Raw genomic sequence first — 15416 nt, 5'->3', positions numbered from 1 at the left:
CATTAATGATCTGGCTTATGGGGCAAAGTTTACACTCAGCAAATTTGTGGTTGGCAGAAAGCTGGAAGGAGAGGCTGATGTGCCAGAGGGTTGTGCTGCATCCAGAGGGACCTCAATCAGGCAGGGGAAGCGGGCTGACAGGAACCTCATAAAGTTCAGTCAGGGGAAGTGCAAAGTCCTGCGCCTGGAGAGCAACAACTTTCTCCTCATCGCCAGCCAAAAGCTGGAGAAAAAAAGTGCTGTTTCCCTCACCGTTATCACCGTGAACATTTGGGAAGAAGCCTTTTCATATCAATGTATGCAGATATGTGCAATCTCAATTCAGCGTGACAAGAATCTATGTGTAAAACATGAGATTTTTTTTTGTGGTGGATCTCTTAATAATCTTCAAATCAAGACAGAAATGCTTTGCAAATGCTCAAAAACTCTGCTTAGTCAGATGCAAGTCAAATATAGCAAAACTAGCTACAAAAAAACGGCTTATAATGAATCTACTGTACTTCATTCTGATCAGTGCCACTCCACTGAAAACACTGGAAGGGATCTTTTAAGCAATCTAGCATATCCTTACAATCAAAGTCTTGGTGGGTTTTTCTTGTTTTGGTTTTGTTGATTTTTTAAGTGTAATGATCGTTTAAAGACATACCTCCAACATTTCCACTTCCATCTTTCCTCAGTATCATTACTGAGGAAAGCTTGACCCTCCACAACAACTGAAACAGACAGATCCTTACAGGTGTGCATCTCTACTTCCACACAGTGTAGAAGGAAAAATCTTAGTTCTTAGAGTGGTAATAAAGTCCAGGAATTTAATAGCGTTCTAAAACACAATGTAAATGTGTGTTTGCTATTCTTCTAGTCAGTGCATTATAGTAATAAATACAGAAAATACAACTCTGATTGCACAGATTTAAATTACAAGCAGTGGTAAATCATGATGTTTTTAAGATCTGAGGCAAAATTCACTGAATTTATTGAATCTTCTTAAATTTCTATAGGCTTTGGCTGAGTCTCTTTATGATATTAAAACCCATTTGTTATTAAACATCATGTTCAACACAACAGTATGCAAATGGTGCAATTTGTTAATATTATTATGCAAATGTTCAGGTCCAACCATGTTCTCTTCAAGTCTCGAAATACAATTTCCGTAGACATCAATCAGAATAAGTCTGAGTTATCCATTTTTAATTGCACTGTATACAAGTATTACAGAAGAATACAATACAGTATTCACAAAAAATCAGAGGCTTATATGAAACCTACAAAGAGCAGCACAGCATCGATGAAGTAAAAGCAATATTTCAAAAAATAATAAATGAGGCCTGGCAGATTTGGAAAACAGTGTTAAATAAAAAAAGACAAATGAATTGGCACAGTTTAACAATCTAATTTCTAAGTGCACTTTATAATAACTCTCCTTAAAAGCTGCTGTTTTCCCAGATGATGACAAAAAGCCTCATTAGAACACCACTGTTTTGTAGTGACAGGTTTTATTGCATTGCCAGCTGTGAATCTGAAAAAAAAAAAAAGTCTCCCCAAATAACTATAAAGGTTCCTAAAAAGCCAGTTTTCTTTATTATCATCAAAAAATAGCAATGTAGCACTTCCATATGTTTGAGAATACCCACAATTCTAGTTTTAAAAAAAATAGAAGTTAAAGAAAGGTGATTTCTTATTAGCTTCAAAAATAACGTAAAGAAACATTTATTAACGGGATATTTCAGTGATCAGAGAGATATGTACAACGAGATAGATTTGAGTCCAATCCTGTTTGTGAATGCAGACTTGAATACCTGTTGATCCTGTTCCTTTGAGTATAAATGATTAATGTAATTGAGGACTGGCAGGATCAGACTCTCAGCTTCACATAAACTTCCACAATCTGTTCTAGGCTAAAAAGTATAGATACAGTATATACTCTGTATACTGATTATTACAAAAGGTGTTCTACAGCTCTAACTCCATTATTGCTAGGCTAAAAATTAATATTTGGAGCAATTTATGTGAATCATAAAGGATAAAATTGAGATGCAGCTTCTGATGATTGAATTTCCACTTGAGCCATTTTAAACTGGGTACACTGCAGCCATTTGCGGAGCACTGACGAGCTACTGTTCATTTGTCCTGACCCCTGTAACATCCTTAGGCTGTGATGGTTGACATTGCTCTGGATGGCTTGGAGGCGCAGCTGAAGTCCAGCAGACAAATGCTGTTAAAATAATGCAAAACATTTAGTTTATCTCCTTTAATATATGCATTAATACTGTACTTATTGTCATCAAGTGTTGTTGTTGGTCAGGAAAAGCTCCTCTACTACCCCAGTGTCATGTTTTCTTTTCTTCCACATCCGCCACTGTAGTGTTGCCATGAATTACAAATGTGCCTACAAATCACTAAGACTCCCAGTCCTGATCTGTTATAGGATTTTCAACCCCAGAACAAGAAAACCACAGCTTGGGGAACAACACTTCATTAAAAAAAAATAAAAGGTTAGGGTGCAGAACCCAGTAAGAGGTATTTCAAAAGGGAAAGGAGGAGCAGGACTGAGCTCAGAGCACACACCTTAGCTGATGATGCTAAGATACCCAAGACCTTCTGAAGTGCTAGCTACCCAGTGCACCTGGATGTGACACAATGACCTACTTTCAGAGAAGTTTGAAGACCAAGTCTAGAAACCCTTCTTCCAGAATATACAGAAATACGTAAGACAAAGAATAAAAGGACAAGTTATGAGAAAAAACTTACCTTAAGATTTGACTGTATCATTGGCAACCACATTGGTATTAGCTGCAAGAAGAGATGCATTTTGTTATTATGTAAGTGACTGTAGACATGCTGTAGTAACTATGAGACAAAGAAGGGTACATCTAACCCATTTAGTTGTCAAAATGCACAGGGACTGAACCATAAATCTACAAATGTGGTTATTTTTCAATGATGCATGTGTTTTGTGGCAAATGACTCTCTGAGGTTAAGAAGCCAGCTTCCTTTGTTTGCAGGTTGATGAAGCACCAGTAGTATCTACTGATAGTCTTTCTAGGAATTGCCTTAGACAACGACAAGAGTGCAAAATTAAAATAAAAAAAAATAAACTTAAAGGAAATCACTTCTTATTTTCCTGTCAGAGCATATCTGTATGTGAAGATAAGCAATAACAGAATGAATACAGTACATATTCCGTATTGCAAAGATGCCATCAAGAACTGAAAAAACAGAAAAGTTCCTAATAAAAGGCAGATATTTAAATAGTAACCAGCACTTCATAAGCCACTAAGTCAGTGTCACTGCTGTGACCTGTGTACTTGCAAGCACAAATATACTCTCCTAACTGTGTAGAAATACTGATATTTATTTCAGTCTCCTGCTCCTCAGAGAACTTCTATTTCTGAGTAAGTATAACATGACAGCTTCTAGAAGACAGAAGGGCCCTTCTAACAGAAGTATTCATGTTCTCCAATATTAATTTAACCACTGAGATTATTGTTCTAAAATGTTCCCTCTTAATGGCATCCAAATTTGTAATGTACCAATTATGCTACCAGGAGCTGCAAGTTAAACCTAATCACTATTGACAACATTAGATAAAGTGCTGTTTGCCTTGTGCAAGGAATGATAATTGTTTCAATTTCAGTGCTATTTTGCTGGGGAATCATATGCAGATCTGTCAGGACCAATTATTTAGCCTACCAAATAAAGGACCTCAGCATTTAGACAGATGAATGCCAAAAGAGCCAGAAGTTAGCCAGATACAATAAGTGTGGGAACTCTCTATGTCATTGTGTAGACTCCCACACTAAATGAAGTGCCTGCCTAGTAATGTCTAGTGCCCCTAAGTCCAGATGTGATTATTGGAGAGGTGGGAACAGGAAACATATAGTGAAAATCTATGTTCTGTGTCCTACTGCCATTAACAAATATCACTGAAATTTCACCCAGAATTAATGACTTCACTATGAAATTATCCAGTAGAGACAGAACTGGTGTCAGAGGTAAATCATGCAAGGAAAGAAGGTAGGCAGAAAACACAGGGAAGGGAATTTTCCTCAGGGCCAAGATACCTCCCTTTGCATCCAAACCAACCAACTGGACATCTTTTAGAGTCAGCTGAAAACAATAAGCACTTCTCATCACTGCTTTGGTACAAGATGAACTGGATATCTAAAATAGATAAAGATGAGTCATGGCCTAAAAATATGTGTTTATATCCATTGACTGAAAAGGGTAGTCAAGGAAACTAACTCGTATTGATATTTATGCCACAAAAGTCTAAGGTTAGATAAGATTAATGTCATCCAACACCACTTCCATCTTCCAGAATCTGGACACATGGAGGACAACTAACGTTCTCCTTCAGGCACAAGAAAGTAAACCCTCCACTCCTACAGCTGCCACGTAGATAAATGAGACAAGAAGAAATTTTTATTGAAGCACTTAAGCTTTATGACCTAGTTCCCAGCCAGCCACACAAAGGAATAATACATAAAGCTGGCTAGAAAAAAACAGCTGGAAGAACAGACTGCTGTCACTGTCAATTTTTGGAATTGATATTTTCAACAGGATCATGTTGATTCCAGTACAAGTTCTAACAGAAGCCAAGCTGGAGAGTAGATCGGTTACTGTGCTTTTCTGGCTCCTCAGCTCTGCCCACTTAAAAAGAAAAATAAACATATAATGGTTGAAATATTTTCACAGGAAATAAACTTTGTTTTCCTCAACGCATCAGTCAAAATGTTCTAAAGTCAGATCCAAAAACCATCCTCTAAGAAAATAGGAAATCACTTAAAGACCATAGAAAGCAATCAAAGATATGTCTCCACTAAATTCAGAATGAGTCTAATAGCAGAGGTCAACACAGTATCTGGAGGAGGGATCTTCATATAACTAACTCAAAGGAGGAGATAAAAGAGTGCTTTTACCAGCATCTTACAGCTCTTCTTTCAGTGAGAGAGAGCTTAATTTTTCATGTCTTCCCTTTCTCTCTTGTTTTAAGACGAATTTTCAGAAAATGTTCACTTAGTACAAATGGCGTGTCATCATTGCGGTGCATTGGAAATATGTGTTGAATCACACATAATTACATAATGACTTCATTAACAATAAGTTTTTGCAGCACCTGGATTCTTCAGGTGGAATAAAAGACACTGCAGTAGACAAAGCATGAATGACAAATGATCAGGACTGTGCTCAGTTCCAAGAGCAATTAATATATTTGGTGAAAGAATGTTGGAAAAAAAAAACAAAACTAGGAAAAATAATTACACAATTAATTAGTTCTGAAAAAGTTAGTAGCCTGGGACTACAATCCTAAACTACTATTATGTCCATGTATTGTTTCTCCATGACTGCATTTTAGGGCTAAGTAAATGGAATTTGGCCACCCAGACTCTTCTCTTCCACCTCTCATCCACACAGCATGAAAGAAAGCACATTAACTGAATTTCATAAGCTTATGAGCTTCATTTTGTAGTAACAAAACCTGATTTAACCTGATTTAGCATATTATTGTTATATACTCCGAAATGTAACCCTCTGTAAGTGTATATGTGAATTGTGATGGGAATTAAGCCCCAAAAGTCTCTCTTTTGACAGCTTTAAAGCCATTCTTCCATTTTCTTTAAAGACATATCCTTGTCAAATTCTGGACATCCTAGACTGCTCCCAGCTCCTCTAGAGACAGTGACAATTACTTTGATGTCCCTACAGTGACAGAATTTTTGTGATGAATTGAGACATTACTGACAGTAAATCTGTATTTTCACGATGAATGTGAATATTTTCAGGTCAGTTAACATCAAATCCTTTCATTTTAGCTACTATATTTTCAATTCCTCCTTCACCATAAAAGATGGGAGTAAAACATTAGTGCAAAGTTCCCTTTATGGCAACTGAGGAACTATATAAACCAACACATATCAGTTAGGTTCAGAGAGCATCTAACTACTTGGTTTGTTATAATTTACTGTAGGAGAAAAAAAAACAACACCTTCAGAATAATGTGATGGCAAAACAGGTTAAAAAAAAGGCTAATAAAATCGATCCATGCTTGTGCAACTGCAACTACCCCAACCATTTCACAAGCTGTTCTTCTCTGATCTGAATAGTTCAGAAAATGCTCAGGAGCCTGACTGCTGATTTCAAAAGCAGTTTTACATTAATGAAGCATGCCTTATTTGATTTTTTAATCAAAAATAGCCTGAAGCACATCCATTAGAAAGATTTATTATCAAATAATATTTGACTAAGAAAGACACCCTGGCATTTAATACATTACTGTGGAATAAGGCTTTGTAATCAACCTAGAAGAATTTTGAGAACTGATTAATGAGGTGATCTCCAAAGGATCTGTGATGATTTAAGATTACAGAATGGCTGAAAATTCAGACAGAGAACCTAGAGGTTCTCATAAAGTCAGAGATACTAGTTGAGATCATTAGGTGAATAAGACCATCATAACAACTAAAGGAGAAAGTAGATCAGAAGTCCATTTCAAAATATCAGGTGAATATGGATTTTAAATTAGAGTCTGACCTTACTAGAGATTATAATTTTTGTTATGCTCTACTAGATTTTATTTCTTCACTAACATTCAAATTCTACTTCCGTTGTTGTTTTTAAGAGTTGCAGGGACCATCCTCTAGTAATCGCAATTGGTAAACAACATCCTTGACTAAATGCTCATAAAGTGATACACCTACCTTTACAAAGATAGTAGAGTTGCACTCCTGTAAAGCCTCCATTAAACTAATCACATGCAGACATACCATTTCCACCATCTTGTAAAAAAAATAAATAAATCAAGAATTAAAACAAATCAATATCCAGTATTGTACACTGAGCAAACACTAAAAAGAACCTTCCTTTGTTTGCTTGGCAGTTCTACTGGATCACTAGATGCGTATTTACTAAATACACATAAGATAATACGTACATAAAAAGCACACTTTTCTTTAGTTTTCCCCTGATGCAGCAACATCTGTCAAATATTTCAAAGTGCATGATGAATTTTAATTCTTATCACGCAGCAAAACAAATTCTCTTCAGCTTTCTTTCTTTCAGACATCATAAATCCTTTTACTTGCCTTTGCTGTATAGTTCTCATCAATCAAGGTGTCAGAAATTGATATTTTTATTTACTGAATCCTTTGACAATTAACATAGTCACACAAAACATCTTTTTTTCTATTATCAGAAGACAATTTATTGTTCTGAACTGGCAGCTAATCCATAATTCTTCCATTTTGTATGATTAATTACGACAGATGAAGATATTTATTTATTGGTTAGACAACATTTTATGTTTTATATTATGTAAATTCATAGGCTTAAGAAAAACACCTTGAGTCAACAGTGAGTATTTACAGTGCCTGCATAAATTCCCCTGTGTATATTCCCCTGACAATAATAAACTTTTATGTAGTCTTTTTTTTATCTTCAAAGCACTTCAGGCAAACACTAATTAACCTCACAAAACCCACGTGAGATGAGCAAGTATTATTATCACATTTCACAGAGCAAGAGCCAAGGCAAATAGTTTAATAATTTGCACTAAAGACACACAGTGAAATGCTTTGAGAATAAGGACTGGAACTTGAGGCTTCCAGGTCATATCCTTGTCCTAAAGTTTGACATTTTCCTTTATGTCTGACTAAACTGGCTAGTAAGTTATACTATGTACAGCTGGCACTGAGTGGCTGAAATATCACTTAAAGACAGTTTCAGGTCCATATCAAGGATATGGACAAGAGGCAAGGAACACCTGAAACTGTTTTTAAGTGATATTTCAGCCACTCAGTGCCAGCTGCCATATCAAGAGACAAGGAAAGAGTGCCAGAGACATTCCAAATACAGCCTATGCACCTACGCAATTACAAAGCTCTGAAGTCAATACAAAGGTACAAAGGTGGTGTGAAAGATTCCTTACAAGAGTAAAGGGGAATTGCATTAAATAACTCACATTTTTAAAAAGGGGAGGAAAAGAAAAGCAGCAAAAGAAACAAAAAAGAATGAAACCCCCAGATGTTCAGAGCATCTTGCTTAGAGGATGAGGCCATCTATAAATCTTTCTCACTTGTCTACTAGTTACCAACTCAGCTAAAGTCAATCTGTCATTAACATACAGTAATGGTACCACACTCTTCATGTCCTTCTGAGAAGTAGCTAACAATACATCTTGCCCATCATAAACAAGATCTCAATCCTAAACCTGCATGCACAGAGAATCATTAGTCAGTGGGAAGCAGAGGTAGCACCTATGTGAAAGCCAATCACATATTTTTTGTTTCTTACTGTATGAAGTTTCTCCAAAAGCAATGAACGTTTGAGATAAGTGAATAATTAGAATTATTATTATTTTAAATGGCCTGGATAATTTCTGGGCACCATGAATAATTCCCTTTCAAACTTTATCTCTGGAGATTCAAGTTATTAGCTACTCAAAAGTGTTTCTAGAGATAACTACATACCTTATTATTGATAAGCAACCAATGGGCTGTGAATAGTGAAGCATCAGCACTGTGTGTTTTTCACCACTGTATGGTTAAAAAAACAATTGAAAAGGATATTCACAGAATTATCCTAAAACACTCAGTTGCTTGTGTGAGGCAGAGTAAGATGAAGCAATAGGAACGGTGGGAAGAGCAGGGATATATAAAATGAGACTTGAAGCAGAGAGCCCTCAATCCAACAAGCAGTGACTAGCTCTGGAACACCACACCTCTGTTTCAGGCAAATCCTGGCTATACCCTATCTCAGGCCCACTGTAAGGTTAAACCAATACTAACTATCTTTCTCTTTAATTTCTCAAAGTATCAACGTTGCTTTAAAAAGTTATTCAGAGACTGTATTCCACTGGAACGTGGAAACAAAGCCAAGCCCCATCCAAGTTTAATCTATACAAATCTATGCACAACATCTGACTCACCACTTTGTTATGGGCCATCAACTGTAGGATGCTAGGTGTCACTCGGCTCCAAAACTCCAGGGCTGTAAGGATTGCTGTAAAACTAAATTCATTCTGATTCTGGACGGTTGGAGCTACTGCTGTTTGTTCACAATACACTGTCCAGAGCTGAGCAAATATAAATGCATGGAAGAGGGAACACATGTGCAAAACAGATGTCTGTAGAAATAGAAAAGAGAGGACAATGTTTATTGAAAAAAGTGTATTGGAGTATAATGCAGAGGCTTTCCCAGAAGTACTCCCCTCTCATGCACTGCACCGTGCAGTCTTGTGCTTCACTCTCCTGAATGTTTCTCTTCAATTAGGAACTAATCATATTTGATAACTTCTCCATGTTTATAAGTGATTTCATATCTATGGACTAAAAACTGCATTTGCACAATCCCATTCAATCTTAGTGTACAACATTAAGGTCAGTCTCTCTAAAGAAAAGGTTAGTTTTGCAGAACAGGTACTAAAGATTAATCCTGAGACTTGCTGAAAAACCCTTACCACCATTTAAGGGAAGCCTGGAGGCATCAATCACATCTATTAGTCTGATCACCTACAAGGAAGAGTATTACACAAAATATATCATTGCATCATTGAACAACTGTGATCTATTTCTGTCTTGCTGGGACACTGCTGCTTACAGTCCAGGAAAGTAAGTTCTACGAAGCTAACAGAGAATTCATCCTGTGGACTCAATCATGACTTTGCTAATAAGTGTTATATATTGCAATGTCTGAGGCTCCAGGAGTCCTGAACATTTGCTACTCCCTTAAAAGAATGATGTTACTGGTCAGAAATGTTTTCTCAGTTTTATAGTGCAACAGTGATCCATGCTTTGTGGCAGTATGACCACATCAAATATTGCAGTGGTTGCTTGGTAACAGGAAAGAGGTAATTGACTGAAGGAAAAAGACAAAAAAAAAAAAAAAAAAAAAAGCCAGGAGACATAAATGGGAAGCACCGGTGCATTGGCTGGGTGAGGGGAAAGAAAAGGGGATTAAGGGGATTTTAAGTACTAGAAATATGCATAATCCTCCTGCTTTTGCAGTTAATAAAATTCTGGTTGGTGCAACTGTACTGTCATATCTGTATTTAGCTTCTGTCACAAATTGCTTATGATTTGCAATAACTCTCTTGTCAATAGCTTCTTTAGAAACAAAAAGTTTTACTTGAACCATCACTGTTTGTAAGTAATTTTTGATCACGGCATCATTAATAGGTTACACAGTACCACTGTACACCTAGATAAGAACTAGCAACTCTCCTGAAATTTGCTACAGACATGGTCATTGCTAACGATTCAATTTGGAATTGAGTTTGTCCTCTTCCCTATTCCTGTACTGAGATATTTTGAAAAAGTTAAATCTCTTAAACTTATTTGTAATGATTTCATCACCAGTTTTCTATACATAAAGAGCTAACTTTGTAAGAAAAACTTTAGAGATTTCTTTCCCTAGATTTCAGATTTTAATGTTATTTTTACATCAGAAGAAATATATATCCCTATATTGGTTGCTTCAATCCAGTGGAATCTTTTCTCGAATATAAAAAAGGCAGAGGGTTCTTAAACTCTCAAAACAGCAGTATTGGAATACTTCTGAAAGGGTCTGCGGGATTCTGTGCTGAAAGCATAAGCCATTTTAAACAAGATATCAGTTTACATGATGCAGTTTTGATAATACTTGTGAAATTTAAAATTTTATATCACAATCAAAATACAACTTAGTGATAAATATTTTCTAGAGTAAGGCCAGTATACACCACATCTCCTCTAAAAATGCAGAATCCCTTACCTTCGATTGCTCTGGAAACCCAATCAGAATAACAATAAGGTGGTCAGCAATTTGTGAACCTGCATCCAGTGGAATAGGCATGCAAGATGATGGAGAATTTGGACAGACAACATTGTGTGTCAGTGACCCCAGGAGTAGCCAGGACAGCAAACGAATATGTGAAACACATTCTATGAATTCTTTGGGCCTGTCAAGAAAGAGCGGATTTTATAATGCTGCAAAGTTTTCTACTTCTTCCCCAAAACAAAGAACCTCTTTAAACACTTTGCAGATGCAGTCTTAAGTTCTGGAGGCACAAATCATATGTACAGCTTATAGGAAGTCTAGAACCACACAGAACTTAGTGGATTTGACATAATCTTTAACAAATCCAACAGAACATAACTGGAGGAGCTTAAGGAGTGGTTTCTACATAAGGATAAAACATACACGGATTCACCTGATCCACACACAGTGATTTTTTACACAGAAATCATCAAATGAGGATTGCCCAACAGAAGTGCTTCTCTTTGTTTCACAGGACAGCACACAGCTGACAAGGCTATGACAAGATATTCTTCATTCCACAGCTAGCTCTGAGACACAGGTGCTCTGCCCTGCCTTACTTTCGCTGTGTTCCACTTCTCCATACATAAACTCCAAGTGGAGTTCACTCCTTTTTTTCCTTTGTCTCCCCCTGGACATTGGAACTGCATTCTTCTGGGGGCAGAGAATGTGCTTCTTTGTGACTGTTATTAATTATTCATCCACCATCTAGTGCAAAGCTTAATTGTGAAGCTCTGTGCTTAATCTAAGAAGGAATAGTATTTTCTGGAGTCATCTTGCCTGTTCCCTTCCTGTGAAACAGTTCAAACTGTACACACGCATTTGAACACAAAGGCATGGGAAAAAAATATTTTAGATCAACAAATCACTACCTAGTAGACCACTCACTACTCTCACTCATTTATAATTTAATGTCATTGTCAAGGCCTCATAGAAACAAAGGTACATTCCATTAATGTACTTTTTTGTGCAGACTGAAAAAATGTTCACCCTCAAATACATATGGGGTCTCATGGGAAGTCCACATCTTCACCTCAGAATATAAGATGTAATTTTTACAAATAAGAAACTGTAACCCAGAGAGTTTCTTATTCTCCTTATTTCAAACCTGTATATGTTCTATCTGCAGGACTGGAAACCAAATCGCTTAGTCCTCAGAAGCCCAGGCAGAAAGCCTGAGACAAAGCTGGGACCAGAATACAGATTCATTAAAATACAGCTCAGTGAGCTACACTCAAAACATCTCACTTGCTAGCATTGTAAGACAAAGGACAGTGCTTTGCTCTTCTTTTTAAAGATCAGAAGTTGCACATTAGGATTTCTCACACTGAAAAAAAAATAACAAATAGGTCTTGAAGAGCAGGATTTCTCCCTAGGCAAAGTCAGTATGTTTTACAACCATCTATGCAGACTTACACTTAAAGATCTTGCTTATTTGTGATCAGTAATATCAAGGGGCATAATTTCCATTTTTCTATTTTATATAATTATAGGACTAATAAAGTACTTGCATGCTTTTCACTGTTTGCTTCAAGATGGAGAATCAAGTCCATTTTCCAGTGCAACTCCATTCAAGTCAAAGGAGATACTTCCACTGGTCTCTGCTTTAAATGTTGCACTGATGAGCTTCTCAGACAAGGATCAGGGAGATGCTGATGAGCACTTTTAATGACTCATGGCCACCAATCCCAACTATGCATCCTAACTACTCAATCTAGCAACAAACATAGAATTCTGTGGAGACTTCTAATTCATGTTAGTGTTCCTTTTTGTGAAAAAGCATTCTCACCCTTGTTGCATTGCTGAAGGAGGATGGTAAAGCCAAGGCAAATATCGGATCACAGCTTTGTTGTCTCTGTGGTTCCCTCGTGTGATTTCCATAGCAGTAATTTGAGCTAAACCAACTTTCAGATGCCCTCCAAACGTGTCTTCATGCAGCGGCTGAGAACAAGTCTTCATATGACTCTGCAAAGCAAAGATCTTATTTCCTACCTGAAAAGAGTATTCTGCTTCACTTCCTTTCTTGAGATCTCTACATAATCTAACTTAGAAATGGGTTTTAAGACATTCTCCAGTCTCTATATCAGTAAGAGTATTATGGTGCAGCTTTTTTCAAAGAGGCCATGTTCTCAAGAGCCCATGCAAAAGGTTAATTTTACAAAATGTCTAAGCATCTGTTGTACCAAAAACTCAAAGCTGCTAAGTGCAAACTAATGGTTGCACATCCAGACAATTTAACGAAAGATCAAATAATCCAGCCATTCAAAAGGGTAGCACCCTGGGCAGGAAATGCCTTCCTTGTACAACAGAACCATGCAATATTCTGTTTCCATGTACAGAAATAAGCTGCTTCTCATTCACCAATGATATGACTCTGCTGCTCAAGTTATTTGCTACAAATGCCTTTAAGCCCTGGAAGTACAAGGGATAAACCTTTTACCAAGACACTGGCATACATTTCTTCCTGGAAAAATAACTTCTGTTTTAACAGCTGCAAGGAATGTTTCACTGGTGCTCCTCAAGATAACTCCATATTTCTAGCTGAGCTAACTTTGCATTACCTTCTCTCTCTGGACTAACAGAACATATGCTGAGTACATATAAATATATGCTTTGCATAAGAATAAAAAGGCTATCAATAATTGAATTATTATGAAAGAATCAAAATCAGTGTTCAATAATATTCTATAACAGGATCTGATGCCCAACAACATATACTCTCAAAATCACTTGAAATCTCTTTGAGAAGAAAAAAACAATCTATCAGCACGTATATCTAGTGACTTTGCTACAGACAGGTAAGAAGGATAGAAAGGTATAATTATATAATTATATATAATATAATTATATATATAATTATATATAATAATTATGTTTAATCAGCTTAAAAGAAAGTAAATCAAGATGTTGTGAATTTGTTTAAAATTCTGACTACTTCTAAACTTAGAAACATATGCAATATTTTCCCAACAATGCTGGAAGCTCATAATAAGTTTACCTTATGATCCTACTAGAATTTGAAAGTGAAAAATCTGACTTCTCAAATTCATCATATTTAATAAGAATCGTCTTTCAATTTTGCAAAGATAGACAGAGTTTAATCATCAAAATAAATAAAATTACTAGTATTTTTGTCTCTGTTATGTTTTTGGAAGAGTCCTGTATTACATGGACTCAGACAACATGGACTCAAACAACATGGATTCAAACAAATACAACATGCAATTTTGTTAAGTTGGTTCTGATTTCATTTTAAAATGCCACAGAGTACACATTTTGAGAGCTTCTTGTCTAATTCAAAAATATAAAAGTGACAAACTGGGTAAAGTTTTAGTTCATGTCCTAGCTATATCTAGGTATACAAATGTACTAAATAAATAGCCTTACCAAGCATAAAAAATGATCAACTCAGACTCAGGCTTTGCAAAAGCATTTCTAAAAAGCAGACTGCAATTCAAGAGAAAAGGGGCACCAAAAAAAAAAAAAGCACAAGTGGAAAAAATCTTCCCACAGAAACTTTTTACACAGCAGAGAGGATAATCTGCAAGTATTTTCACATGATTTTTTCCCATTCTCTGTTTCTATGGAAGTGACAAATCAGATGTATCTCTTTCTCATTTATGATTTATTTGACAATCTCTTTTGAAAGTAGTTCTGAACTGGAAGAGAAATGGGTGAATAATTTTAAAGGATACAGCGGGAAGGCAATTCAATTTAACTTAAAATGATTAATTATTTTGTACTTTGAAGTAAATTTCTGCTCCAGCTACTGTACAAAAGGCTGCCTCTCCTACTGAAGATTTTCTTTTAAATCACAATGGGATTCAAGGCATAAGGCCAATAGGGTAAGAACATACAAAAAAAAAGGTACTTTGTCCAGTAAAACAAGGTTACTGTGGGTTTCAAGAGATGGGATTTTCAATTTCACAGGAATTCTTCTTCTTCTGTGGTATTATTATCCTGCAAAAAATTGTCCCCTCCAAGGCACAGAGAATAGTGGAGAGGGCAAGGGGAAAGTGAGCAAGTGAGTACGTGAGATAAATAAAAATAAATTAAAACAAAAACAAAGAAACAAAGAAAGAAGCAAAAAAAGAAGCAAAAAAAAAAGAAGCAAAAAAAGACGCAAAGAAAAAAAACAAGTCAGTCTTCCAAGTCAGTCTTTCTCAAAGGCTTACAGTGGTTCCTTCCAGGAAGGCTAATTATGGAAAGCATATTTAAAACAACAACAAAAATTCCACATACACTTATGTATGCCCATAACCAACCTTCAGTTTGGTTAAGGTATGCATATCTGCAATGAAATCCAGTACTTCCCCAACATACTGCCTCATGCACTCCATTGCTGCTGTTCCACACTAGAACATAAAAGAAACAAGTTTAAGTACCAGCTTTCAAATAAGTTACTATTTTTGTTTTTGCTTCTTATGCGCCACAACACAGGTTTGTTTTTGTCTGTTTCAAATTCTTTACTTTTTAATTGAATTACTTTAATTAGAAATAGGCATTCTTTGATGCTTTTCTTCTCACTGTAATTTGTTCTCTTCTCTAATGATAGAATCAAAAGATAGACCAGTCACTGTAGTTTCTTCACGCATCATAAAATGTTCTTTATCTGTGACAGCAAT

General features: G+C 36.1%; 1 protein-coding gene across 16 annotated transcripts in view; it reads right to left on the bottom strand.

Annotated features, from left to right (window-relative positions):
* Window positions 1-808: 808 nt before the first annotated feature.
* Window positions 809-15416, bottom strand: part of UNC79 (unc-79 subunit of NALCN channel complex) — a 95987-nt gene continuing 81379 nt past the window's right edge. For 15 of the 16 annotated variants that reach the window (XM_090141530.1, XM_090141534.1, XM_090141539.1 and 12 more), the window contains 7 exons: window positions 15057-15146; window positions 12581-12756; window positions 10747-10933; window positions 8924-9121; window positions 6699-6776; window positions 2749-2790; window positions 809-2212 (listed from right to left, as the gene is read on the bottom strand). In XM_090141530.1, coding sequence (XP_089997656.1) covers window positions 2012-2212; window positions 2749-2790; window positions 6699-6776; window positions 8924-9121; window positions 10747-10933; window positions 12581-12756; window positions 15057-15146 — 972 coding nt within the window. In that variant the 3' untranslated portion in view covers window positions 809-2011. Of the gene's footprint in view, window positions 2213-2748; window positions 2791-6698; window positions 6777-8465; window positions 8532-8923; window positions 9122-10746; window positions 10934-12580; window positions 12757-15056; window positions 15147-15416 lie in introns of those variants that run through there. The other variant, XM_090141540.1, reaches the window with a different exon arrangement.

The sequence above is a fragment of the Phasianus colchicus genome, chromosome 5 (assembly GCF_987193195.1).
Source record: "Phasianus colchicus chromosome 5, bPhaCol1.hap1.1, whole genome shotgun sequence".
Taxonomy (NCBI): Eukaryota; Metazoa; Chordata; class Aves; order Galliformes; family Phasianidae; genus Phasianus; species Phasianus colchicus.
Note: the sequence above shows the minus strand (reverse complement) of the source record. Positions and strands in the feature narration are given on the sequence as shown.